The 27,790-nt window shown below is 41.2% G+C and overlaps 1 protein-coding gene across 2 annotated transcripts in view; it reads right to left on the bottom strand.

Moving 5' to 3' along the window:
- Positions 1 to 9,930: 9,930 nt before the first annotated feature.
- Positions 9,931 to 27,790, bottom strand: part of brwd3 (bromodomain and WD repeat domain containing 3) — a 114,893-nt gene continuing 97,033 nt past the window's right edge. The window contains exons 36-40 of one of the 2 annotated variants that reach the window (XM_068047768.1): positions 27,159 to 27,311; positions 26,352 to 26,596; positions 25,253 to 25,347; positions 17,864 to 18,022; positions 9,931 to 12,979 (exon numbers count right to left, since the gene is read on the bottom strand). In XM_068047768.1, the coding sequence (XP_067903869.1) occupies positions 12,384 to 12,979; positions 17,864 to 18,022; positions 25,253 to 25,347; positions 26,352 to 26,596; positions 27,159 to 27,311 (1,248 nt within the window). In that variant the 3' untranslated portion in view covers positions 9,931 to 12,383. Of the gene's footprint in view, positions 12,980 to 17,863; positions 18,023 to 25,252; positions 25,348 to 26,351; positions 26,597 to 27,131; positions 27,312 to 27,790 lie in introns of both variants that reach the window. The other variant, XM_068047767.1, reaches the window with a different exon arrangement.

Below are 27,790 nucleotides of genomic sequence, written 5' to 3' on the forward strand. Positions count from 1 at the left end.
ACACTTTATTAGGTTATCACAAACACACACACAAATTAGATTTATGTGTAACTGTAAGGGGCTTATAACAGCCAACATATAACTAGGACAAGCAACTCATTACCACTTTTGACTGTCGATTGGATATGGACAACCACCTTCCTTGACCCCTCCACTATCTCTAAATTGTCTGACTGCTTGTCCAACATCCAGTACTGAATGAGTAGAACTTTCCTGCAACTAAATATTGGACAACCAAAGCCACTGTCTTAGTTCCTGACCACATTGTGTTGCCTGACTACCAACTCCATCCCTCTCCCTGGTAACTATCTGACACGAAACCAAACTGTTCACAATTGTGACGTCATATTTGACTGCGAAATGAACTTCTAACCATGTCAGCACCATTATTAAGACCGCCTATTTCCACCTCCTTAACATCGCCCGACTCTGCCCGTCTTACACCATCTGCTGTCGAAACCCTCATACATGCCTTTGTTACCTCTAGACTTGACTATTCCAAAGTTCCTCTGGCCAGCCTCCTGACTTCCACCCTCCATATGTTTAAGGTTATCCAAAACTCTGCTGCCTTAGCCTAACTCTCACCAAATCCCATTCACCCATTACCCCTGTACTGGCTGACTTAAATTGGCTCCTAGTTAAGCAATCCCTCAATTTTAAAATCTTCAACCCAGTTTTCAAATCAGTCCATAGCCTTGCCCCTCCTTATTCTAACCTCATCCAGCCCTTCACCCCGCTCCAAGATATGTGTTCCTCCATTTCTGGCCTCTTGCGCATCCCTGATTTTAATTGCTCTACCATTGGCAGCTGGACCTTCAGTTGTTAAGGCCCTAAGCTGTGATTCCCTCCCTCAACATCTCTATCTCTCCTCCTTTAAGATGCTTCATAAAACCTACCTCTTAACAAACCATTAAATTATGTGTCCTAATATCTCCTTATGTGGCTCAGTGTCAAATTTTGTTTGGTAACACTCCTGAGAAGTGTCTAAGAACATTTTACTACATTAAAGTCACCATATAAATGCAAGCCATTATTTCAGGCAAAAATTATTTCCCCAAATCTTCACAACATCATACAATTTTGAAAATATTATTATTCCCAGCCTATTTCACAACTTGCATTTATATAGCAACTTTAATGTCAAAAAATACTGAGGTTCTTCACAAAGGTGCGAGGAATAAAAATGCAGATGCTGAGCCAAAGAAGGGGAAATGAGGAAGGGGTAGCCAGAACCTTGGATAAAGATATGGCTTTTAAGGAGAGGGAAGTGAACGGGTTTAGGAAGAGAATTTCAGATAGTTGGACTTAGGGAGCCTTTGTTTAAAACAGCATCACCTGTGAGGTTTGTTGATTTCTCAAAGCTTCCTAGACACACTTGGGGGGGTTGGTGAAATGCTGGCTCTTACACAGACAATGATTCTAAATGGCTTTTGATCACTATTGACAAAACCCATCTAGCTAATTGAGTCAGGGAGCACTTCCATTGTCTCTCTATGCAACTGTCTCAGAGTGCAAATGTGCAGACAGTTTTCACCCATTGCTCTGTGGTCTTTTTAAACAAGTTATTTTAATATCCAGTAAGCATTCAAATAGTGTTCCATGTGATGAAATTAATATGTTTCCATTTGGTAGGTGTGGTTTCTGTCACAATAAGAATTGGATTCTGAGGACTGCAAAGTTTGGGATATGCTGGGGTGTAAGGTAGGAAGATATTGCAAAGATAAAGGCAGGCACATAAGGAGAGATACACACACGGGGATGAGGCATTAAGGTGCAGGCTATTAATTAAGTCAGTGTGGACATGGGCTTTGGGGGAGGAATGGATTGGTATAGAAATAGGATATGAACAGCCATTGGAATAATTGTTTAGAAGTGACAAAGGCATGCACAAAAACCTCAACCATAGATGGACTGAGGCATGGACGGAGGAGGGTAATGTTAAAGGCAAGAGTAGGTATGGAGAATATAGGTTCTGAAACTCAACTCAGGATTGAACAGGATGACATGGTGATGGGTACAGAAGCCATTGGCAGAGATGGGTAAGACTACACCCAAATAAGGGCAGTCTCACCAAGCTGGATAATGGACAATCAGTGTGATCTACCATGTTGAAGGCTGCTGAGCTCGAGGAGGGATAATGCATCATCGACACAGTTAAACTTATGACTTTGGTTAGGGATATTTTGGTGCTCTGGGAGGGGAAGAAACCTGATTGGAGGGATCCAAACAAGGAATTGTGGAAATTTAAATGGAGTGACTGTATTTTGGTCTGATTTATAGCAAATATCAGAGCATTGTATTGTACAAGTGGAGTTTCATAGGTCACAATAGTTGAAGTTTTTCCATTGGTAGAATAATAGCTTTGCATCAAGTGATATTTACCACAGATTATTGTGAGCCACTGAGTTCTTTGTTAGAAGTTTATACTTACATTATGAAAACAACTACAATTAAAACTTAGATAAAATGTAACGGCATGCCTGCCATCTCCAACTACCATCCAATGGTAATTCAAAATTTTTAGGGGATTAAAAAGTGAATTAACCAGTAAGTTAATCAGACAATATAGGCAACACAGCAAAGTGCTAAAAAGATGAATTATCAGGTAATTTGAACTTAGTAAATTTGTATTGAGGAGTAAACTGCAACGACCAGAGCTATGCTTTTATTCTTACAAATTGTAAGGCACAGGAATCCTTACCGGTCACCTCTCTTTTTGTACTTCCTTCCAAGAAAAAAGGGGGGTGGGGGCGGGGGAACCAGACAAGTGCCAATTTGTTGTGCTGACCTCATTGATAAAAATAGTCAAATTTGGACGTCAAGTAAAATAGTTTTCATTGGAAACCTGTGAGGCAGGACGTCACTTTGATTTTCCTTTCCATCGGGAAACACATCTTTGAGCAATTCCTGTCATGGGCATTTCTGTTGACAACAATTTATATGCCCAGTGCTTGTAGAACAATTTTCAAAGTAGAAAGTGATTGTTCTAAGTTGAAATATCGATTTACTGCCATTGCTCATTCTTTGAATGCAGCTCATGGTTAGTGTCCCTACTATGTCACTCATTTCTGCCACATTTCAGGATTTATTGATAATTTTCCCACCAAAATGATTTGGAAAACGGTTACTTTTAAATGTTGGGTTTTTAGAACATCAAAGTGGAGTGGCAGACGTTTAAAAAGGAAGGACACAGACTGTAGACATTTGCTTGAATGTGTATTAAAGCCAGACATTGCTGGTACCTAGGGTGATCAAAAAGAATACATGCAACTCTATCGCACCACAGAATCTCAGCAAAACTTCACACTGTAGCGATTGGGCTGATGGGATGTCCCTTCCGGTTGAACTTTACATGAAGCAAGCTCCAAAAATAAAAGGCAGTAGGGTAAGAACTGAGACCAATCCTAAGACAAGACAGGGCCAACAGGAAAGCCCCAAATGTCTGCGGGAAGTAGAAAAAGGGGCACTTATGGCCAGTCAAGTTTTTATTAAGGAAACAGAGACCTCTTGTGTAAATCAAGTAACATGACTCACTGATGTGGGGTAGCACAATGATATGTGATACCAATTGAACAAAGTGAATAGGTTCATAACTGTTGCTCTGTTCATTCACCTTGCTGCAAAATAAAGCAGCTTAATGATTTGCATCAATCCTTGCCTCATTGAGTGGGTGCTTGGTCTGCCTGCATGGTGATTGAAGCAGCATTCATGCATCATATATTATTCAACAAATCACAATGGGATGCCTGTATCGTGACTTCCCTATGTGCCGAGTTTTAATTTTAAAGATGATGTCCCCTAATTCTTGATTCCCCATCAGTAGGAAAACATTTTTTTCTATATCTACTCTATCAAACCCTTTTAACATTTTAAACACCATTACCAGAAGAGAGGTTGAGTAGATTAGGATTATTTTCATTAGAAAGACGGAGGTTGAGGGGGGACCTGATTGAGGTGTACAAAATCATGAGAGGTATAGACAGGGTGGATAGCAAGAAGCTTTTTCCCCCAGAGTGGGGGACTCAATTACAAGGGGACACGAGTTCAAAGTGAAAGGGGAAAAGTTTAGGGGGGATATGCGTGGAAAGTTCTTTACGCAGAGGGTGGTGGGTGCATGGAACGCATTGCTAGCGGAGGTGGTAGACGCAGGCACGATAGCATCTTTTAAGATGTATCTAGACAGATACATGAATGGGCAGGAAGTAAAGAGATACAGACCCTTAGAAAATAGGCGACAGGTTTAGATATAGGATTTGGATCGGCGTAGGCTTGGAGGGCCGAAGGGCCTGTTCCTGTGCTGTAATTTTCTTTGTTCTTGTCAGAAAGATATGCCATTAATCATGGGGATTTTAGGCTGGAAAAATCAGATGGGCAAAGGCAGCTTAGATGAAGAGTTCATGGAATGTTTTCAGGACAGTTTCTGAGAACAGCACATTCTGGAGCCAACCAGAGAGCCAGCTATACTAGACCTGGTATTGTGCAACAAGATAGGATTAATTAATAACCTCCTAGTGAAGGTGTCCCTAGGCAGCAGCGATCATAATATAATTAAATTTTATATTCAGCTTGAGGGAGAGAATAGTGGGTCTAAGACTAGTATTTTAAACTTAAATAAGGGCAATTATGAGGGCATGAAAGCAGAGCTAGCTAAAGTGAACTGGCAAATTAGCTTAAGTGATAGGTCAACAGAGATGCAGTGGCAGACATTTAGGGTGATATTTCAGAATACACAGGATAGATACATTCTGACAAGAAAGAAAAATTCCAAGGGGAAGACCCACCATCCGTGGTTAACTAAAAAATTTAAAGATAGTATCAAACATAAAGAAAAAACATATATTTGTACAAAGATGGGTGGCAAGTCAGAGGTTGGACAGAATATAAAAAAAACAAAAAATGACTAAAAAATGAAGGAGGGAAAAGATAGAGTACGGGAAAAAGCTAGCTAGAAATATAAAAACAGATAGCAAGAGTTTTTATAGATATTTTAAAAAGAAAAGTGAACATTGGTCCTATAGAAAGTGAATCTGAGGAATTAATAATGGAAAATAAGGAGATGGCAGATGAATTGAACAGGCATTTTGCATCAGTCTTCATGAAAGAGCATACAAGTAACATCCCAGAAATAGCTGTAAATCAGGAAATGGAAGGGAGGGAGGAACCCAAGAAAATTATATTCACCAGGGAAGTGGTACTGAGCAAATTGTTGGAAGCCGGGTCCTGATGGACTTCATCCTACAAGAAGTCTTACAAGAAGTGGCTAATGAGATGGTTGACACGTTGGTTTTAATTTTCCAAAATTCCCTAGATATGGGGAAGGTTCCATTTGATGGGAAAATAACAAATGTAACTCCTTTATTCAAAAAGGGAGACAGAAAACAGGAAACTACAGGCCAGTTAGCTTATCATCTGTCATAATGAAAATGTTAGAACCTATTATTAAAGGTATTATAGCAAGGCACTTCGAAAAATTCAAGATAATCAGGCAGAGTCAACATGATTTTGTGAAAGGAAAATCATGTTTAACCAATTTATTGGAGTTCTTTGAAGAAGTAACAAGTGCTATGGATAAAGGGAAACTAGTGGATGTACTGTACTTAGATTTCCAGAAGGCATTTGATAAGGTGCCACATCAAAGTTTATTGTAGAAAATAAAAGATCATGGTGTAGGAGGTAACATATTGGCATGTATAGAAGATTGGCTAACTAATAGGAAACCGAGTAGGCATAAATGGGTCATTTTCTGGTTGGCAAGGTGTAAGGAGTGGTGTGCCACAGGGATCAGTGCTGGGGCCTCAACTTTTTACAATTTATATAAGTGACTTGGATGAAGGGACAGTAGGTATAGTTGCTAAATTTGCTGATGACACAAAGATAGGCAGGAAAATAAGTTGTGAAGAGGGCATAAGGAGGCATCAAAGGAATATAGACAGGTTAAGTGAGTGGACAAAGATCTGGCAAATGGAGTATAATGTGGGAAAATGTGAAATTGTCCATTTTGACAGGAAGAATAAAAAATAAGCATATTATCTAAATGGTGAGAGATTGCAGAGCTTTGAGATGCAGAGGGATCTGGGTGTCCTAGTGCATGAATCTCAAAAGGTCAGTATGCAGGTTCAGCAAGTAATTATCAAATCTAATGGAATATTATCGTTTATCGCGAAAGGAATTGAACACAAAAGTAGGGAGGTTGTGCTACAGTTATACAGGGCATTGGTGAGACCACATCTGGAGTAGTGTAGAGTATTGATCTCCTTACTTAAGGCAGGATGTAAATACATTGGAAGCAATTCAGAGGTTTACTAGACTAAAACCTGGAATGGGTGATTTGTCTTAGGAGGAAAGATCGGACAGGCTAGGCTTGTATCCACTGGAATTTAGAAGAGTAGGAGGCGATTTGATTGAAACATAGAAGATCCTGAGGGGTCATGACTGGTTGAATGTGGAAAGGATGTTTACTCTTGCGGGAGAATCTAGAACTAGGGGTCACTGTTTAAAAATAAGGGGTCACCCATTTAAGACAGAGATGAGGAGACATTTTTTCTCAGAGGGTTGTGAGGCTTTGAAACTCTCTTCCTCAAAGGGTGGTGGAAGCAGATTATTTTTAAGGCAGAGGAACATAGATTCTTGATAAGCAAGGGGGTAAAAGGTTATCCAGGGTAGGCAGGATTGTGGAGTTGAGGTTACAATCAGCTCAGCCATGATCTTGTTGAATGGCAGAGCAGGCTCGAGGGGCCGAGTGCCCTACTCCTGCTCTTAATTCGTATGTTGGTATGTATGTAACCTCAAAAAACCCCAGCAATCTCACTGTTGACAACAGTTTTTTTGAAAACTTGCCGTAAAAACAATGTGACATGCGTACTTACAAATCCAAAATGAAGTTGCACAGAAAATTTTAGTGAGGAAAATCTTAAAAAGGATTAATATGAGCCTTATTTGGGTATTGAGTACTTAAAGAAGAACACTTTCTAAAGTTGGAGTTCCAACCTTTTTCTTTTACTCAATCTATAGTTCTATAAAGATGGCTCGCTGAGAACCAAACTTAAATGCTGTATAAATTTTGCCCAGACTTCAACAAAATCAAATAGGATTGCTTTTAATATGTTTTTATGCCACACCGTATTGTTAAAAAACCAAAGCAGTTTGGGTTTTGAAGAAAACTTCTGGAACTGAGAGAATGTTGATGTGATTTAACTTTTGGTGTTAAGGGATCAAAAAGCTATCGCTCTATTTTTAAAAACTTTAAAATTATACATTGTGGTAAGTGCTAATGTTTTGTCTTCATTTTTGCCGGAAAAAAAGTCAAAGGCCGGAATTTTTGTTGGGTGGGGGTGTCCCATCCACCGGCCAAAAAGTCAGTGATGAGCCCGCCTCCACAGGGCCTGGGAGCCAGACTGGGATTTTTCGCTTCCCAGGCCCTTAATTGATCTTGGGCAGGACTTGCGCCTCCTTGGGAAGTCCGCCTAATGGAGCTGCGGCCAATCAGCAGGCCAGTAGCTCTCTGTCCCAACAGCATGACCGGACGCGGTGGCCACTGCTGGGACTGCACCTAGCCATCGCAAGATGGACAGCCCCAGAAAAAAAGGGTCACTGGGGATCACCGGTTGGGCCCCAGCGAGGCAAGGGGAGTCCGTTGGGGAAGCGGGGGGAGATGTGTGCGTTGGGGCTGGCCCTCCCTGGGGCACAGGTGCCTGATTAGGAGGGCCCCACCCCCCAAGGCGGCTGCCTGGTTTCACCAGGCGTGCTTTTTGAGGCGTCAGCGGCCCGCCTGCCAAGGGTAAAATATCCCACGGCGCAGGCTGAGGCCCTTAAATGCCAGTTAATCAGCCACTTTATGGCCTTGATTGGCCTGCGGTGGGCGGGCTGTTTCTCGCTGCTGCCCCATGTAAAATTGCAGCTGGGCGGGAACAGCCCCCTCACCTCCCACTCAATTTTACACACTACCCCCCCACTCGTTTATGGAGGGTGTAAAATTCCAGTCAAAATGTGTTTGATCAATGAACAATTTACTCCTCTACTGCACTGTTAGTGAAATCTCCCAAGGCACTTCACAAGGGGGAAAAGGAAGAGTTAGGGGAGGCGATTAAAGATATGGCTGAAAAAGTGGACTTTTCAAAGGAGACTCTGCAGATAGGGAGAGTGGAAAGGTTTGGGGAGACAGTGCACGGATAGAACAAGAAGGGCAGGTTACTGAAGTCCAAGGCACCAATGGTACGGTGAGGAAAAAAATATACACACACAAAAAGCCTAAGAAATGCGTCTAGCTGGGAAGCAGGACTGGAAGTCGCATTGGGAGACTGTAGACAAAGACAAGGGGGTGAATTGTAACACCCAAAAATGGATGGGTTGGCTTTGGGCCAGTTGTTAAAATTTTAAAAAAATCTGAAATCTGTCCCCAACCCACCTCCAAAAGCCCACTTCCAGGTTAAACAAAGGTGGCATGGGGGGCGGGGGGGGGAAGGCAGCAAACACACTGCCAGGAACCGGGCAGGCAATTTAAATATTTTAATGAGGCTGGTAGCCTTTGAGTTAAAAACCTACTTTGCAGATTTAACAGTAGCCAGCTGGGATTCCCAGGTCTTGGAAACCTGACAGCTGAAAAGAGGTGTAGTTTATCCCCACTACTGGTCCAGAGGTTTACTCTGGGTATCAACGACTCAAGACTACCAAATTATTGTTCACACATAGCACGTTTATTCAGCGTTTCAAAATCTTATCTTCAACAGAGATTATACTCATGCATCCATGTAAGCTAGGTTACTTAGGTTCATCTGAGAGTCGGAACAGAGCAGATGATCAGTCCTCCTCTTCCAATTCTTCAAGTAGTTGATCAGACTACTTAGTCCTGAGCTAGCTAGCCAGCACTTGGGAGCACACTTTCTTATACCCTGTTTCGTGCATGCTACCTGCATGCTTGGGATGGGCCGGACCTGACTACCCGATGTACAGTGGTTGGTTGGTCAGCTGTTGCTATCGTCGTGGGTGCGCTACATCAGCCAGTCGGTCAATCTTTCACTGATTTTGACATCTGCTTATTTTTGGTAGCCTCATCCCTCAAGTTTTGACCACATTGCTTAGCTAGTTCTCTGTTCTCCAGCCCTTGTCTGATAACAAGACATTACTTCACTCCGCCGACCCCTGGTCTCCAAGCAACCAGCCCACATGGAGCGTCTGTTACAAATTTAGCAGCAAATTAGGCATGCCTTCATCAGACCTCACAGGTGTTAGTACATCCACTTCCCTTCAGCAGTTCAGTTACACCACATTGCTGTCTCATCACATATCCTACTTCCCTGCTGTGCACTTGTTTACCTCTTTTAGCCACGCACACTACTTACCCCACATACCAGATTACATACAGTTCATGGGTTGGATGGTGGTCGCCTACAGGTGAGGACAGCTTCAGGGAGAAGGCAAGTTCCCTTACAACACTGCTTATGGGGCAGGAGTGCTTCCATCTCTCTCCCCCATGGTCAGAGATCGAACCCTCCCAAGACTGAGGGTTGGACCGTCAACCCCCGATCCCTGGTCTAGAATCGGACCTACCTGCGACCAGCTCCAGAGTACTCCTCACCCAACTAGAAGCCAAACCTTTCAATCAGGCTGCAGGCTGACTTCTGGGAAGGGGACCTGTCAGGTACAAAACAACTCCATAGCATGCGAGGAACCAGGACTTGTGGATTTTCTGTCCAAACCCCTACAACCACCATCATCACTCCACCCCGTAACTGCTCCTATTCATATCCAAACCAGGATTTTGAAAATCAATGCATTAGGTGACAGGGAGGCAGTAGAGGATGCAACTCTGGGAGTGAGACTCGTACGATTCCATAAAAAATGTCAGCAAGAGGAAAATCTGAACACAAGTAAAGGTAGTTTGGGGAAAAACTTTACAAAGCGATTAAGAACTCACACCATTGTGAACACAAGTGTAGTAACTATTTTATAAACAAAAAGCTTCCATATATACACTTTTTACAGTAGAAAAGTCATCAAATGTAACTCACAGTAAGTCATTGCATATCAACATTACATTTGGTCTGCCCATGTGGCAAGAAAAATCCCTGAAATGCTGACTTCTTAAAATATATTTGTGTGTGTACATATATAAAAAGGGACTGTCACCAATCTTAAGGATTTGGTGAAAAGCGTCCCCGAAAGTCAATTTATTGACACAATCTGGTCCATTTTTAAATCACGTACCTGGAGATTTTGGTTCAAATTGACAGAAAGGACTGAAAGAAGTTAATATATTGTTTCTTCACAAATTAGAAAAATGTGCTGCATGATTTTATGGCAAGGAGGGGGAGCACACAGTACCTTCCTAACATCAAATCTTTGGAGAATAATTAATAAGGCATTTCACTAGAGTTGCGGTTAAACAATTGCTGTGGGCAATTTTTTTTAATGTATTCTTAAGATTGAAAGTTTGATTGTGCAGACATGATTAAAACATTTACAAAAAAAACCTAAACTGGTTTACAAAGATGAGTGTAATTTATACAAAATAATGGAATCAATGTGTTCAATGTACACATTCCGTAGAAAAATAAACAGGACTACAGATTTGTCCAATATAACTCTGATACATATGTTATCGTTCCTCAAGCAACTTTAGTGAAACACATTGCATTACAAAAGCATTGTTTAAACAATTTTATAGCACCTCCATCATGCTAATGTCACATGCGAACTGCAGGGAGAAAATCATTTGTATCATTTGCTTAAAATGTATTCCTATACACTGATAACACTGCGATTTTCTCAGAAAATCTTGTAATCATTTTTTTTTCCTACGGAACTCTCCTAACATAATACAGCTGGCTTTCTGTATATAAACAAACTGGTGTTTCACATATCAACCTCTCAGGACTCAAATATATATGAACAGAAAATGGTGAGTTAAATGTGGACAGATGCCAGCCATAAAATAAATAAAAATGATAATGCTTTAAAGTGTACTTAGCTTTGTAAAAAAAAACATTTTAAAGCGTAGTTTCTACTGATGATATGATTTCCTTTGGGGAGAAGAGGCCCCACATGCGCTTCTTTACTGGTGAAAGCCGTAAGTCCATTTTCCCATATAATTCCAATAGTCTGAAATCAAATTCTAACCCAAATTTTGGATATGCTGGGGAAGGGGGAGTGCAGACGATGGGAGTGGGGGGGGCAGACAGAGAGAGAGAGATTGTGCAGACACTGCAAGTCATCTCATGCACTACACACCTACAAATGTCACACAGGCAAAACGTACAGCGACTTCAGAATTTTACATTGATGGAAAAGCAGTTTGAAGTCAAAACGAAGTTCCTAGAATAACCTCATTGGCGACCCATAAGCTTTTTTTGCTGGTTGAACTTCTAGATGTGGTGACTCACACTATTGCAAGATACTCCACTTGACAGGTGATAATAAATCAGATGTCTCTTGTCTCACAAAGATATGCTGAGATGATCAAGGACTAGCATTGTCAGCAGCAACAAAGCAATTTGCAATACATTATTGGATTATTTTTCTTTGCTGAAAGAGGAGAGTGTAGAAATGGTGGGAGAAAAGACCATCAAAATGGGAAGTTATAAAAACTAAAACACAAATGAAGAGAGACATTTTTAAATGTCTCAATGTTGGTGGGTGTAAACATTTGAAAAGCATTTCAGAATGCTTTGAAATTCATATTCCTCAATTTGTACAGAGTTAATGCAAAACATTATGATATCACTCAGGTACTTAAATTAAATCCAACACATTTACAAAGGCACCGATCATTATTTGCTCATTATCTCCATCACTGGAAGACAAAATCCACTAGTGAATGCAAAATTCAACTTCAAAATAAAAACAAGTTAGCACATGTAACATATATTACAATTCAATCCTATTTTTTAAAAAGCCAGTGCAGATCAAATAAGTCATAAACTTAATTAGTGGAAAGGATATTCATGCTGTAAACCTTTAATAGCTGCCAGTGAGACTGGAAGAATTGTGCAAAAACTTGGACAGGCTTATTACTGTATTGTGAGAAGTTATGGCTGGAATTTAAATAAATTCTGCTGGGTGTTAGACTTAGAGATCAAGAATACTGCCCAGGTATGCTAAAATTGCCATGGTAAATAGAAGTTTTCTATTACCTAACTGCTGATGACTTTGAAGCCACTGATGCAGAGAGATATTTTTCAATGCATAAGGCTTTGAGGTTGGATTCAGCAGTTGGTAAGCATCGGTCTGGAAGACCGAAGTGCATTTTGACAACCGGATAAGAACCATGACAAAAAGTGATAATTCCCCCCAACCCACCCACATAAATTAGTAAAAGTAATATGCATATCAAATCCCTGCAGTACAAATGTAATAAGTTCAGTTTAAAAAGTTCTCTGCTTTAACGATCAGTGACTCCATCCCATTAAGTGACTTGCCTTAGCCTTTTCTGTCATTCGTCGCATTCTTCCTGACCGTGACATACCAAGATTTAGAGGCTCATCAGCTGGTACAAAGCCATCATCATCAGAGTCATCATTATACAAAACAGTTCTTCTGCCTTGGTTTCTAGTTCTAATAGTGGAGCATTTATTCAATCGATCAACGCACAATTCGTCTTCATCAAACCAATCATCCAACAATCTTGCTCGTTTATATCTGTTCGTTGGTGTGGAAAATCTGAAGCCTTTCCTCCTCCGCCTTCTCCTCCTTCTTACTCCTACCCTACTTTTTATACTTCCTTTTCCTGTCATTTTTCTTCTCACAACCTTGCTGTAATCATGATCTCCTTCAATGTGGTCTTTATCTGACCCAGAGCATGATTCTGACCCGCTTTCAGATCCTGGTCCAGATTTGGCTGATGCATTGCTACCTAATTGTGCAATATCTTCCATCTCTTTGTTTGGATTCTCCAAACTACTTTCCTCTGAATCACTCATCACCTTCCTCTTTGTAGAAGTACGTATTCCATGGCCATTAACTAAAGGACTATTAGAGGATTGATCTGAAAAGAAAATATACATTTACAGTAAAATGTATAAAATGCCTATTTAGCTTTAAAGTTTTCCATGCCTTCAACCTCAAATTATAATACTCTTGTAATCTGAATGTCTTCCAGAGATTTTTCTTTGCACCTTGTGCAGAAGGGCCAGGCTCCACTGTTAAGTCCACACTTTCTATGTGAAGTGACCTGATGGAAAGTACTGTAGGATGTCGTGTTCCTTGGATGAATAATAAATTCCTGAAACTTCAAATAGTATAAAACGTCTCACACTTTTCTCATCTTTGATTAGGCTGGCTATTAACACTCAAACTCTACAAATGAGACTATAAGCTTTGAAACAACTTTATCAAGTATGATTAAACAGAAGAACAAACAAGCAGATCTCTCAAATTGTAAAGTGCCTGATTTTTCACCAGTAATTTAAACTCTTTAAAAAGAATTTAAAAAGTACTTTAGATGGGTCTGTTTTTGTCCAGTGTGTGCAGGAGGGTTTTCTGACACAGTATGTGGACAGGCCAACCAGGGGCGATGCCACATTGGATTTGGTACTGGGTAATGAACCCGGCCAGGTGTTCGATTTAGATGTAGGTGAGCACTTTGGCGATAGTGATCACAATTCGGTTAGGTTTACCTTAGCGATGGGCAGGGACAGGTATATACCGCAGGGGAAGAATTATAGCTGGGGGAAAGGAAATTATGATGCGATTAGGCAAGATTTAGGATGTGTAGGATGGGGAAGGAAACTGCAGGGGATGGGCACAAACGAAATGTGGAGCTTATTCAAGGAGCAGCTAATGCGTGTCCTTGATAAGTATGTACCTGTCAGGCAGGGAGGAAGTTGTCGAGCGAGGGAGCCGTGGTTTACTCAAGAAGTTGAAGCGCTTGTCAAGAGGAAGAGGGCGGCTTATGTTAGGATGAGACGTGAAGGCTCAGTTAGGGCGCTTGAGAGTTACAAGCTAGCCAGGAAGGATCTAAAGGGAGGGCTAAGAAGAGCAAGGAGAGGACACGAGAAGTCATTGGCGGATAGGATCAAAGAAAACCCTAAGGCTTTCTATAGGTATATCAGGAATAAACGAATGATAAGAGATAGAACAGGGCCAATCAAGGATAGTAGTGGGAAATTGTGTGCGGAATCAGAGGAGATAGGGGAAGCGTTAAATGAATATTTTTCGTCAGTATTTACAGTAGAGAAAGAAAATGTTGCCGAGGAGATTACTGAGATACAGCCTACTAGGCTAGATGGGATTGAGATTCACAAGGAGGAGGTGTTAGCAATTTTGGAAAGAGTGAAAATAGATAAGTCCCCTGGGCCAGATGGGATTTATCCTAGGATTCTCTGGGAAGCCAGGGAGGAGATTGCAGAGCCGTTGTTGTTGATCTTTAAGTCGTCATTGTCGACAGGAGTAGTGCCGGAGGACTGGAGGATAGCAAATGTTGTCCCCTTGTTCAAGAAGGGGAGTAGAGACAGCCCTGGTAATTATAGACCTGTGAGCCTTACTTCGGTTGTGGGTAAAATGTTGGAAAAGGTTATAAGAGACAGGATTTATAATCATCTTGAAAAGAATAAGTCCATTTGCGATAGTCAGCACGGTTTTGTGAAAGGTAGGTCGTGCCTCACAAACCTTATTGAGTTTTTCGAGAAGGTGACCAAACAGGTGGATGAGGGTAAAGCCGTGGATGTGGTGTATATGGATTTCAGTAAGGCGTTTGATAAGGTTCCCCACGGTAGGCTATTGCAGAAAATACGGAAGTATGGGGTTGAAGGTGATTTAGAGCTTTGGATCAGAAATTGGCTAGCTGAAAGAAGACAGAGGGTGGTGGTTGATGGCAAATGTTCATCCTGGAGTTTAGTTACTAGTGGTGTACCGCAAGGTTCTGTTTTGGGGCCACTACTGTTTGTCATTTTTATAAACGACCTGGATGAGGGTGTAGAAGAGTGGGTTAGTAAATTTGCGGATGACACGAAGGTCGGTGGAGTTGTGGATAGTGTCGAAGGGTGTTGTAGGGTACAGAGGGACATAGATAGGCTGCAGAGCTGGGCTGAGAGATGGCAAATGGAGTTTAATGCGGAGAAGTGTGAGGTGATTCACTTTGGAAGGAGTAACAGCAATGCAGAGTACTGGGCTAATGGGAAGATTCTTGGTAGTGTAGATGAGCAGAGAGATCTTGGTATCCAGGTACATAAATCCCTGAAAGTTGCTACCCAGGTTAATAGGGCTGTTAAGAAGGCATATGGTGTGTTAGCCTTTATTAGTAGGGGGATCGAGTTTCAGAGCCACGGGGTCATGATGCAGCTGTACAAAACTCTGGTGAGGCCGCACCTGGAGTATTGCGTGCAGTTCTGGTCACCGCATTATAGGAAGGATGTCGAAGCTTTGGAAAGGGTGCAGAGGAGATTTACTAGGATGTTGCCTGGTATGGAAGGAAGGTCTTACGAGGAAAGGCTGAGGGACTTGGGGTTGTTTTCGTTAGAGAGAAGGAGGAGGAGAGGTGACTTAATAGAGACATACAAGATAATCGGGTTAGATAGGGTGGATAGTGAGAGTCTTTTTCCTCGGATGAGGATGGCAAACACGAGGGGACATAGCTTTAAGTTGAGGGGTGAAAGATATAGGACAGATGTCAGAGGTAGTTTCTTTACGCAGAGAGTAGTAGGGGCGTGGAACGCCCTGCCTGCAACAGTAGTAGACTCGCCAACTTTAAGGGCATTTAAGTGGTCATTGGATAGACATATGGATGTAAATGGAATAGTGTAGGTCAGATGATCGGCGCAACATCGAGGGCCGAAGGGCCTGTACTGCGCTGTAATATTCTAATTCTGTAATATTCTAATTCTAATTATTCTTGTAACATGTATGAGATAAAGCTCGTATGTGAACTGAAATATTCAAAGTGTTCCCATTAGTTCTAACTGATGTAACTGCGTGACAAAGAAGAAATGACATCAACTTGCATTTTTATAGAGATTTTAATGTAGAAAAGCATCCCAACGAACTTCAGAGGTGTAATCAAAAAATTGACACTGAGCCAAAGGAAAGATCAGAAAGAGTGATGAAAAACGTAGTTAAAGAATTGGATTTTGAAGGAAAGAGAGGAGATGGAGAGGCTGAAGCTGTTAGAGGGAGAATTCTAGAGCATGGGGCTGAGACAACTGAAGGAAACACCATCCAATGATGGGCGCAGAAAAACCAAAGCCAGAGAAATGGAAGCTTGGTAGGGATGTAGGGCTGGATGAGGTTACAGAGATAGGGAAGTGTAAAGAAGGATTTAAATACAAGCATGACCATTTTAATGTTGAGGTACTGGGGAACCAGGAACAAAGGTAGGTCAGCAAGGAGTGCAGTGATGAACGAGCATGATTTGGTACAGAATAGGATACAAGCAGCAGAATTTGGCTAAGCTAAATTTAACAAGAAGGTGGAGGCTGTCCAGGAGATGCTCAGAAGATATTTTCATGTGTGACGGAGTCCAAAACTAGGGGTAAATTATAAAATAGTCACTAATAAATCCAATAAGGTATTCGGGGAAACGTTTCTACCCAGAGGGTGCTCAGAATGTGGAACTTTTTAACCACATGGGGTAGCTGGGGCAAATACCATACCTGAATTTAAGGGGAAGCTAGATAAATGCATGAGGGAGAAAGGAATAGAAGGATATGCTGATAGGGTTAGATGAAGTAGGGTGGGAGGAGGTGCATGTGAAGCATAAATACCACCATAGACAATAGGACTGAATGGCCAGTTTCTGTGCTGTAAATTCTATGTAGAAGAGTGGAGTAGTGGTGGTGGATGAGATGCAAGCACCTAATGCCTGGAGGATTAGCACATTTCTTTCCTGTTACAAGGTCCAGAGATTTTGACTTTACAGGGTCTACTTATAAAAAGAAATCCTTGTGTGAACAGGATCATCCACAAGAGTCACTCGTTTGACTTTGCAGGGTATTCTAAGGGACTCTAGTGACTCCTATCGATGATCCTTTTCTCTTATGACGATGCCCACTATCTGGATTTTGCAGTCATTGATGAACAGTGGGCTGCACTGCTGTCTATCATAGAATGTGTGGCAACACCATAGGAACCCTGTGTGGCATGTGTCCCAAAGATAATGGCAGCATTTCTAATGAATGTTTAGATTTCTGCTGTGAAGGCTTTGGGAACAATTTTACAAGATGCCTTCTAAGCCGTAAATGACTTTATGCTTTCTTGTTTGGCTTCAATGCATTGAGGGAGTGGACTGAGCGCCTTGAGGTAGGGTTCACAGACCCATTACTGACCAAAGGTCTGCTCCCACATAGATCAACAAACATGCTGAGAATGTGCCCAGCAGTTGGGGCATGCCTGAAGTTGGCAACCTTCAGGTTGCTGTCTCATAATGCCACACTCATAATATTGCCATGTTCAACCCATCCAGCATCTTGGTGCAAATGACAGGGCTATGCCAGAAAATAGGCAGGAACAGTCAACTGATGCTGCTGAATCATTTTCAAAATCATTTCATGGACCAACATAAGGGTCACCAAAATGTAGTCCCAGAAAAAGCCAGATGTGGACTTTTAAAATCCAAATCAAATATTACAAAAGCACAGTGACACTGAGCTGGGGAATCTGAAGATGGTTTTGTGTAAGTTTGCATCGTGCCCGTTATCTCCTGCAATGTGTCGTAATTCTTGGGGCAGCAATACATTATAGATAACCTAGACTGGGCATCTGCATAAATGGCATAATGATATAAATAGCAACATACGTTGCAAGTGCTTGGAGGGTTAATAAACATGTAGGAGAACATAGACCACTGCCAGATTCTCATTTTGTTCCTTTTCCCAGAAGAAGCACCTACATAACTGGCAGTCCTTGCACTACAAGGTACAGATTTATTACCCATTACCTTGTTTTACAGGTGTAGATGTGTTTCTGGTTACTCTAGTACTTCCAGGCTCTGAATCATTTCCAATCCTATTCTGCACATCCCACTCAGGAAGTGGTTGCACCCGTGGATGCTCAACTCCATTATTTAGTGGTCCTGAAAGATCATCTGTTTCCGAAGCTGGAAAATTAAAATCAGTCAGCATACTTGCAAATTCGCAAATGTCGTTTATAACGGCATGACTATAATTGGTCAAAGTGCTAAGGATAGAGGAATAAAAAAAAAACTAACATCCCCTCTGTCTAGCAATTCCTGCTAGAAGTGACTCATCTCTGAAGTGATATGTGCAGGGACAAATAAGACTGCGAGCATGCAATAACAAAGCTTATAATGTGCATCATTAAGCTGGGAAAAGGTGGAGGGGTATCTCTGTTAATTAATAATGGTATTAGCACAATAGAGAGGGATGACCTAAGTTCAGGAGACCAGAATGCAGAAGCGGTTTGAGTATAGATAAGAAATCATAAAGGCAAGAAGTCACTTGTGGGAGTGGTGTACAGGCTACCAAACATTAGCTCCACTGTAGGACGGGGTATAAAGGAAGAAATAATGGCAGCTTGTCAGAAAGGTACAGCGATAATTATGGGGGATTTTAACCTTCATATAGACTGGAAAAATCAGATGGGCAGAGATAGCAGAGATGAGGAGTACATAGAATGTTTTCGGGATAATTTCTTGGAAGGATACATTCTGGAGTCAACCAGAGAGCAGGCTACACTGGACCTGGTATTGTGCAACAAGATAGGATTAATTAATGACCTCATAGTTAAGGCACCCTAGGTAGCAGCGATCATAATATGATTGAATTTTATACTCAGTTTGAGGGAGAGAAGAGTGGGTCCAAGACTAGTATTTTAAACTTAAATAAGGGCAATTATGAGGGCATGAAAGCAGAGCTAGCTAAAGTGATCTGACAAATCAGCTTAAAAGATAGGTCAATAGAGATGCAGTGCAGACAATAAAGGGGATATTTCAGAATACACAGAATAGATACATTTCAACTAGAAAGGAAAACTCCAAGGGTGATACCTGCCATCCATTGTTAACTAAAACAGTTAAAGATAGTATAAAACTTAAAGAAAAAGCCTATAATTGTACAAAGATGGGAGACAGGTCAGAAGATTGGACAGAATATTAAAAAACAGCAAAGAATGACTATAAGATTGATAAGGAAGGTAAAATTAGAGTACGAGAGAAAGCTAACTAGAAATATAAAGACAGATATTAAGAGTTTCTATAGATATTTAAGAAGAAAACTTAAAGTGAGCGTTGGTCCTATAGAAATGAGTTTGGGGAATTAATATTGGATGATAAGGAGGCGGCAGATGAACTGAACAGATATTTTGCATCGGTCTTCACTATTGAGGATACAAGTAATATCCCAGAAATAGCTGTAAGTTAGGAATTGGAAGGCAGGGAGGAACTCAAGAAAATTACAATCACCAGAGAAGTAGTACTGAACAAATTGTTGGAACTGCGGGTCCTGATGGACTTCATCCTAGGGTGTTAAAAGAAGTGGCTAGTGAGATAGTTGAGACGCTAGTGGATGCGCTAGTTTTAATTTTCCAAAATTCCCTAGATTCGGGGAAGGTTCAATTAGATTGGAAAATAGCAAATGTAACTCCTGAATTAAAAAAGGGAGACAGAAAGCAGGAAACTACAGGCCAGTTAACTTGACATCTGTCTTAGGGAAAACGTTAGAAGCTATTATTAAAGACGTTATAGCAGGGCATGAGAAAAATTCAAGGTAAACAGGCAGAGTCAACATGGTTTTGTGAAAGGGAAATCATGTTTAACCAATTTATTGGAGTTCTTGGAGGGAGTTACATGTGCTATGGATAAAGGGAAACCGGTATTGTACTTAGATTTCCAGAAGGCATTTGATAAGGTGCCACATCAAAGGTTATTGCAGAAAATAGAAGCTCATGGTGTAGGGGGTAACATATTGGCATGGATAGAAGATTGGCTAGCTAACAAGAAACAGAGAGTAGGCATAAATAGGTCATTTTCTGGTTGGCAAGATGTAACGAGTGGTGTGCCACAGGGATCTGTGCTGGGGCCTCAAATTTTTACAATTTATATGAATGACTTAGATGAAGAGACCAAAGGTATGGTTGCTAAACTTGCTGATGACACAAATATAGGCAGGAAAGTAACTTGTGAAGAGGGCTGCAAAGGGATATAGATAGATTAAGTGAGTGGGCAAAGACCTGGCAAATGGAGTATAATGTGGGAATGTGTGAAATTGTCCACTTTGGCAGGAAGAATAAAAAAAGAGGCATATCATCTAAATGGTGGGAGATTGCAGAGCTTTGAGATGCAGAGGGATCTGGGTGTCCTAGTGCATGAATCTCAAAAGGTTGGTATGCAGGTACAGGACGTAATTAGGAAAGCTAATAGAATGTTATCATTTATTGTGATGGGAATCGAATACAAAGGTAGGGAGGTTATGCTTCAGCTATAGAGCATTGGTGAAACAACATCTGGAGCACTGTGTATAGTGCTGGTCTCCTTATTTAAGGAAGGATGTAAATGCATTGGAGGCAGTACAGAGAAGGTTTACTAGACTAATACCTGGTATGGGTGGGCTGTCTTACGAGAAACGATTGGACAGGCAAGGCTTGTATCCGTTGGAATTTAGAAAAGTAAGAGGCGACTTGATTGAAACATACAAGATCCTGAGGGGTTGTGACAGGGTGGATGTGGAAAGGGTATTTTCCCTTGTGGGAGAATCTAGAACTAGGGGTCACTGTTTAAAAATAAGGGGTCACCTATTTAAGACAGATATGAGGAGAAATTTTTTGTTTGTGGGTTGAGTGTCTCTGGAATTCTCTGCCTCAAAAGGTAGTGGAGGCAGAGTCATTGAATATTTTTTAAGGCAGAGGTAGCTAGATTCTTGATATGCAAGGGAGTGGAAGGTTATTGAGGCTAGGTGGAAATGTAGATTAATCAGTTCAGCCATGAACTTATTGAATGGCTTATTGAAGGGCCATGTGGCCTACTCCTGCTCCCAATGCATATGTTCATATGGCCAATCTCACTACTGTGCTCGAGTTACCGCAAGGAGGAAATGCCTTCAGGGAAAAAAAGGGCAAAAACCGGCAATTTTTCTTTTTAAAAGCTGGATATGTATTTGCAGTAGGCAAGCAAAGTCAGTTACTCCCAGGATGATTTTTCTCTCCCTGTGAGAAAGAGACCCACCTCCCATCTGGTTCCTCATTGTAACATAGCCAATGTAGAGTAGGATAAATGAACCTCTAACCCAACACTCTGGCATGCAATCAGACTTTTCTTTTTAATTCATTCTCAGGATGCAGGCCTCACTGGTAGGGCCAGCATTCACTGCCCATCCCTGGTTGTCCTCGAGAAGGCAGTGGCTAAGCCACCTTCTTGACCCACTGCAGTCATTGTGGTGAAGGCACTCCTACAATGCTATTAGGCAGAGTGTTCCAGGATTTTGACCCAGCGACGAAGAAGAAACAGTGATATATTTCCATGTCGCGATAGTGCGTGGCTTGAAGGGGAACTTGCAGGTGGTGGTGCTCCCATGTGCCTGTTACCTGTATTCTTCTAGATGGTAGAGGTTAAGGGTTTGGGAGGTGCTATCGAAAAGCCATGGCAAGTTGCTGCAAAGAACCTTGCAGGCAATAAACATTGCAGTCACATAGCGCTAGCGGTGGAAGAAGGTGGTGGATGAGATGCCAACCAAACAAACAGACTGTTTTCTGATTTGTCCTGGATGGTGTTGAGCCTCGAGTGTTGTTGGAGCTGCACTTATCCAGGCAAATAGAGAGCATTCCATCACAAGCTAGACTTGTAGATTGTGGAAAGGCTTTAGGTGGTCAGGAGAGTCATTCCCCACAGATAACCAAATTCTGTCCTGCTCTTGTTCTCACAGTATTTATGTGGCTGGTCTAGTTAAGTTTCTGGTCAATGTTAACCCTCAAGATGTTGACAGTGGGGGAATCTGACAATGGTAATGCCACTGAACGTCAAGGGGAGGCTATTACATTCTCTCTAGTTGGAGATGGTCATTGCCTAGCACTTGTGTGGTGTGAATATTACTTGCCACTTATCAGTCCAAGCCTGGATGTTGTCCAGGTCTTTCTGCACGTGGTCACAGACTGCTTCATTATATGAGGAATAGTGAATGGTACAACTCTGTGTAATCATCAGCAAACATTCTCACTTCTGACCTATGATGGAAGGAAGGTCACTGATGAAGCAGGTGAAGATGGTTAGGTTTAGAACACTGCTCTGAGGACCTCCTGTAGTGATATCCTATGGCTAAGATAATTGGCCTCCAACAACCACAACCATCTTCCTTTGTGCTAGGTATGACTCTAGGCAGTGCAGAGATTTCCCCCAATCCTCAACGACTTCAGTTTTACTCAGGCACCTTTATGCACACTTGATCAAATACTGCCTTGATATCAAGAGCAGTCACTTTCACTTCACCTCTGGAATTCAGCTTTTTGTCCAAGTTTGGACCAAGGCTGTGAATGAGATCGGGAGCCGAGTGGTCCTCGTGGAACCCAAATTAGAGTATCGGTGAGCAGGCTGTTGCTGAGTAAATGCCACTTGATAGTACTGTCAACAACAACTTCTGTCACTTTGCTGATGATTGAGAGTAGACTGATGGGGTGGTAATTGGCAGGAATGAATTTGTTCTGCTCTTTGTGGACAGAACATAACCGAGCAATTTTTTACATTATTGAGCAGATGTGAGTGTACTGAAGATCTTGGCTCAAGGCACAGCTAGTTCTGGAGCACAAGTCTTCAGCACCACAGCCATGATGTTGTCAGGGGCACACACCCTTTTGCTGCATATCTGTGATGGTGGGGACCCCACGAGGCTGAGAAGGATCTTCCTCTTGGATCTTCAGGCTGAAACCGATTGCAAATGCTTCAGCCTTGTCTTTTGCACTCACATGCTGGGCTCTGCCATTGTTGACGATGGGATGTTCATGGAGCCTCCTGCCGCCACCCCACCCTGACTAGTTGTTTAATTGTGCATCAGCTTTCATGACTGGATCTCGTAGGATTGCAGAGCTTTGAACTGATCTGTTGTTTGTGGAATCATTTAGCTCTGTATGCTGCTTCCACTGTTTAGTATGCATGTCATCTTACATTGTAGCTTTACTAGGCACCTCATTTTTAGGTACACCTGGCGCTGCTCCTGTCGTGCTTCTTTACTCTACTCATTGAACCAGGGTCTATTGCTTATCTTGATGGCAATGGTAGAGTGAGAAATATGAGGTTACAGATTGTGGAAAAATATAATTCTGTTGCCATTGATGGCCCACAGCACCTCATGGATGCCCGGTTCTGAGCTGCGAGACCTGTTCTGAATCTATCTCATTTAGCACGGTGGTATGTCACACATGATGGAGGGTGTCCTCATTATGAAGGTGCAGTGGTAACTCCTACCAATACTGTTATGGATGGATGCATCTCTAACAGGCAGATCGGTGAGGTGAAGGTCAGGTAGGTTTTCCTCTCGTGTTTGTTCTCTTACCACCCGTCACAAACCCAGTTTGGAAGCTATGTCCTTCAGGACTTGACAAGCTTTGTGGGTAGTATCAAGCCATTCCTGGTAATGGACAATGAAGGTCCCCCCCGCAAACCAGAATACAATTTGTTCCCCAACGACCCCCACAGACTTTCCAAACTGTGTTCAAAATGGAGGAGTACTGATCCATCAGCTGTAGGAGGGCAGTGTTTAGTAATCAGCAGGTGTCTTTGCCCATGTTTGACCTGATGCCATGAATCATCATAAGGTCTGGGGTCAATGTTAGGAACAAAAGCAAAATACTGTGGATGGGAAATCTGAAACGAACACAAAACACTGGAAATACTCAGCAGGTCAGGCAGTATCTGTGGTGAGAGAAACAGTGATAACTTTTCAGGTTATAACCTTTCATCAGAACTCAAGGAAGATCTAATAAAAGGTCATCGATTAAGACGTTAACTCTGTTTCTACCTCCACAGATGCTGCAAGACCTGCTGCGTATTTCCAGCATTTTCTGTTCTTACGTTGAGGACTCCCAGGGCCACTACCTCCTGATTATATACCAGTGTGGCAAAATCTCTGATGGGTCCTGCCAGTGGGACAGGTTACACCCAGGGATGGCGATGGAAGAGTTTGGGTGCTACCCGATAGTCGTACTCACAGAAACATAACCATCAGGCTGCAGCCTGACTTGACTATAGACAGCTCTCACAATATTGGCACATCCCCAGATGTTAGTAAGGAGGACTTTGCAGGGTGGACTGGGACTTATGTGCCTTTGCCATGTCTGAATCCAATGCCTCGGTCAATGCCGAGTGGTCCTTCTGGCTTTATTTTTGGATTTTTTTGTAATGGTTTGATATAACTGAATAACTAGCTAGGCCATTCCTGAGGGCAGTTAAGGGTCAACTACATTGCTGTGAGTCTGCAGTCAGATATAGGCCAGACAAGGACAGCAGGCTTCTTTCCCTAAAGGAAATTAGTGAACTGGCTGGATTTTTACCAACAATCCAATAAATTTCATGCTATAAACTATAATATTGTGCAACCGAAGTACAGCTTTACACAGTTGTATGGCTGAAGACTACTTCATTTTAGAACTGTCAAAGTTGAACTAAAGAATTGAGATCTCGACAAAGACTAATTTTGGTTGTAGCAGAAGGTTATTATGTGTAAAACAGCTACAGTGGAAGCTGCTTACACTTCAGTTTACTGCCAAAAATGGGCTTGTAAATTTCTTTGAAAAGAGCTAAAGTTTAACTTTGTTTTTTTAAGCACAACTGAAAATGTGCTAAGCGTTATCAATTGTTGCTACACTAAAGCTGATGGGGAAATAATGGCACTTAATAAAAATTTCAACATAAGAGGTAGCCATTCAAACCTCTTGCTTTAACCAAAGCCATCTTTACTTTAGAACTATCTAGTTTAGTCTAATTTCCCTGTATTTATCTGTAAGTGCTTACTGAATTTATTTAACTAACTTTAGTTGATTTATATGCCTCTTCATTCTCAGTATCTCCTACTCCATGTTAATTAGCCCTTCAGTCGGAGGAAGTTCAGTCTCTTGGGTTTTTTAAAACTCTACTGCAGTTTTGAGATCCATTTCCTTCTCTTTTGTCCTGCACTTCCAATACTGCATGAAATTAAAGGCAGGAGAGTAATAAAGGAACAATCAATATTAAAACTCTTGCCCATTTAACTGGCACAAGTGCATAAAATAACATTTATGATAGGGCTTGACTGCATCTATAAAGATAGTTTCCTACTTTAGGAGTGTAAAAATTAATACCTGCTAATAGTAAATTAAATTGCAACACTGGACAAATTCGGACTCTCACCTTGAGATGATCTTGATGAAATGCCTCTAACTAAACAGGATGGCGAGGTATTCAGGTCTGCTTTAGGTGGAGTGTTTGCTGATTTGTGCTCTAGACTAAAAGAAAAGAAACAGAATTGTAAATGATAATTAAGAAAAAGTAAGCAACAATTCCAGTATGAAGAAAAAATTCTGAAGTGCATCCATTATCAATTATGTTTCAATGTTGTAGTAAAATTGTGAAGATCGTTAGGTGTTTTCATATCCTACACGTCAATCCAAAACAGTATTGATGGTGTAAAAGTGTAACTGGAATACAACAGAGCAGGGGTTTTCTTTAAACAGCCAAGAATTAAATTGCCACTAAAGAGAACTTTCTTGATGACTTTGTTTCTCACGCAAACAATCATGCGAAACTTGAATGTATGTGGATCAATTTAAAAATGGCCATGTCTCCCTAACCTATACGCAGTCAGCAACTGAAATGTTCAAATTTTGGTCATTGTTTTTAACTGCTGATACTGGATAAGATTCTGGTCATCATAGTTTTTAATCTTCATAGTATTGTATAATTCACTATCCCTACTTCATATCCATTCGAATTTTATCAATACCCCTTCAACCCATTGCTCCTTTTGTTTCCCAAGTCAAAATCTCCCACTCCAAGCAACATTTTACATCCAAAGTACTAAACTTGTTGCAACAAAGGGGAATTATGCAGCTTTGGAAATCCAACATCATCTTTTCTCAGTTGACAGATTCACAACAAAACAAGTCACACAAGTTAGTTGCCAAGTAGGTATGCAATTTGCATCATTTGGTATCAGCCAAACTGCCCAAGAACAGAGTGTTCAGATAAGAGAACTGTGGCAGAAGTGGAAAGATTTTGCCCATCAGTAAAAGTAATTGCTTTTTCTTCCCTACCCCCACACTACAGCAACACAGGATTAAACACTACTAGCACAATGTACAAAATAAGCAAAGATCAAACGTTTCTGTACTGGTACTGCATTTGGCATGCTAACCACACAAAAATGTTCCTGGTTATTTAGCAGCAAACACACATGCCATGTTATACCACTCCACCAGGAACCAGGGGACTAATGCTTTTACTGTTTTACCTGGATGCTCTGCTGCTGCAATGCGAACTGCTCCTGCTGCCGGACCGAGAACTGCTCCTGCTGCCGGACCGAGAACTGCTCCTGCTGCTACTGCTGTTGCTACTGCTGCTGCTTTTGAATCTCTTTCTATACTTTTGTCTTGGTTTATTCTTTTTTTGGCACTTCAAGGCAAACTTGTAGTCCGAAATAATTTTTTTAATTTGAGTTTCAAATAAGGCAGATAACCTGAGTGTCATGCTGTATATCTGTAACCACAACGATTGTACCAAGTAAACATTTGTAACTTAAAATGCATCCAAATAGAAAACATCTTTTCAACTGTTAGAACACCAAAGCCAAAATCTTACTGGTTGCATCCTGACAGCATTATCTACTAACTTTCATTTTTGCCATTATTTTAAAATATATAAATCGATTTGATTAGGTAATACTTTCTGTAACAACTTGCTGGAACAAGTCAAATTTGTTGCAGAGTTGAGATAAGCATCAACATAACAGCCATACGATAAAGTCAGACATTTTATTTTATAAAATGATAGCACCAGAAATAATTTCTGTTTGATGTAGATGTTCAAAACCAGTGGAAGTAGCTTACCAACTTATTAAAATAATCTAATATATAGAAACATCAATTCAGTCAATAATGAAAATAAGAACTTTAACCATTTACCTTCACTAGAATTTTTTTTTTTTTTTAAATTGTCCCTCGATGTTAATGCTTTTTGATAACTAGTCTCCCAGTGAGGAACAGATCAACAGTAAATCTAATGTCTTACAAACCTTTCCAAAAGAAAATATTCCTTTTACCCTTGATTTCTTGTTGGGTGTGTAGGCTTTGGCGTTGCTGAATATTAACCGAACATCCTTACAAAATTCCAAAGGAGTTTCATAATTTCCTTCTTCTAGAGTTTCTTTCACAGTGTTGAAGTCCATTGGAGTGTCTATGATATCCCGATAGTCCTACAAAGGGAATTGGAAGTGTAAGAATACATATAGCAACTGATATAGCAAGCTGTTCCGGAACAGCTACAACACTGGCATCTACTGGTCAATATGGAAAATTGCCCAGGTACGTACCGTACAAGAAAAGCAGAACAAATCCAACCTAGCCAATTACCTCAGTCTACTCTCGATCATCCGCAAAGTGATGGAAGATGTCGTTGACAGTGCTATCAAATAGCACTTATTCAATAATAACCTGCTCACTGATGCTCAGTTTGGGTTCCGACAGGTCTACTCATCTCCAGACCTCATTACAGCCTTGATCCAAACATGGACAAAAGAGCTGAACTCAAAAGATGAGGTGAAAATGATTGCCTTGGATATCAGGGTAGCATTTAACTGAGTATGGCATCAAAGAGTCCTAGCAAAAGTGGAGTCAATGGGAACCAGGGGGAAAGCTCTCCACTGGTCGAAGTCATACCGAGCACAAAGCAAGA

Source organism: Heterodontus francisci, chromosome 15 (genome assembly GCF_036365525.1).
Source record: "Heterodontus francisci isolate sHetFra1 chromosome 15, sHetFra1.hap1, whole genome shotgun sequence".
NCBI lineage: Eukaryota > Metazoa > Chordata > Chondrichthyes > Heterodontiformes > Heterodontidae > Heterodontus > Heterodontus francisci.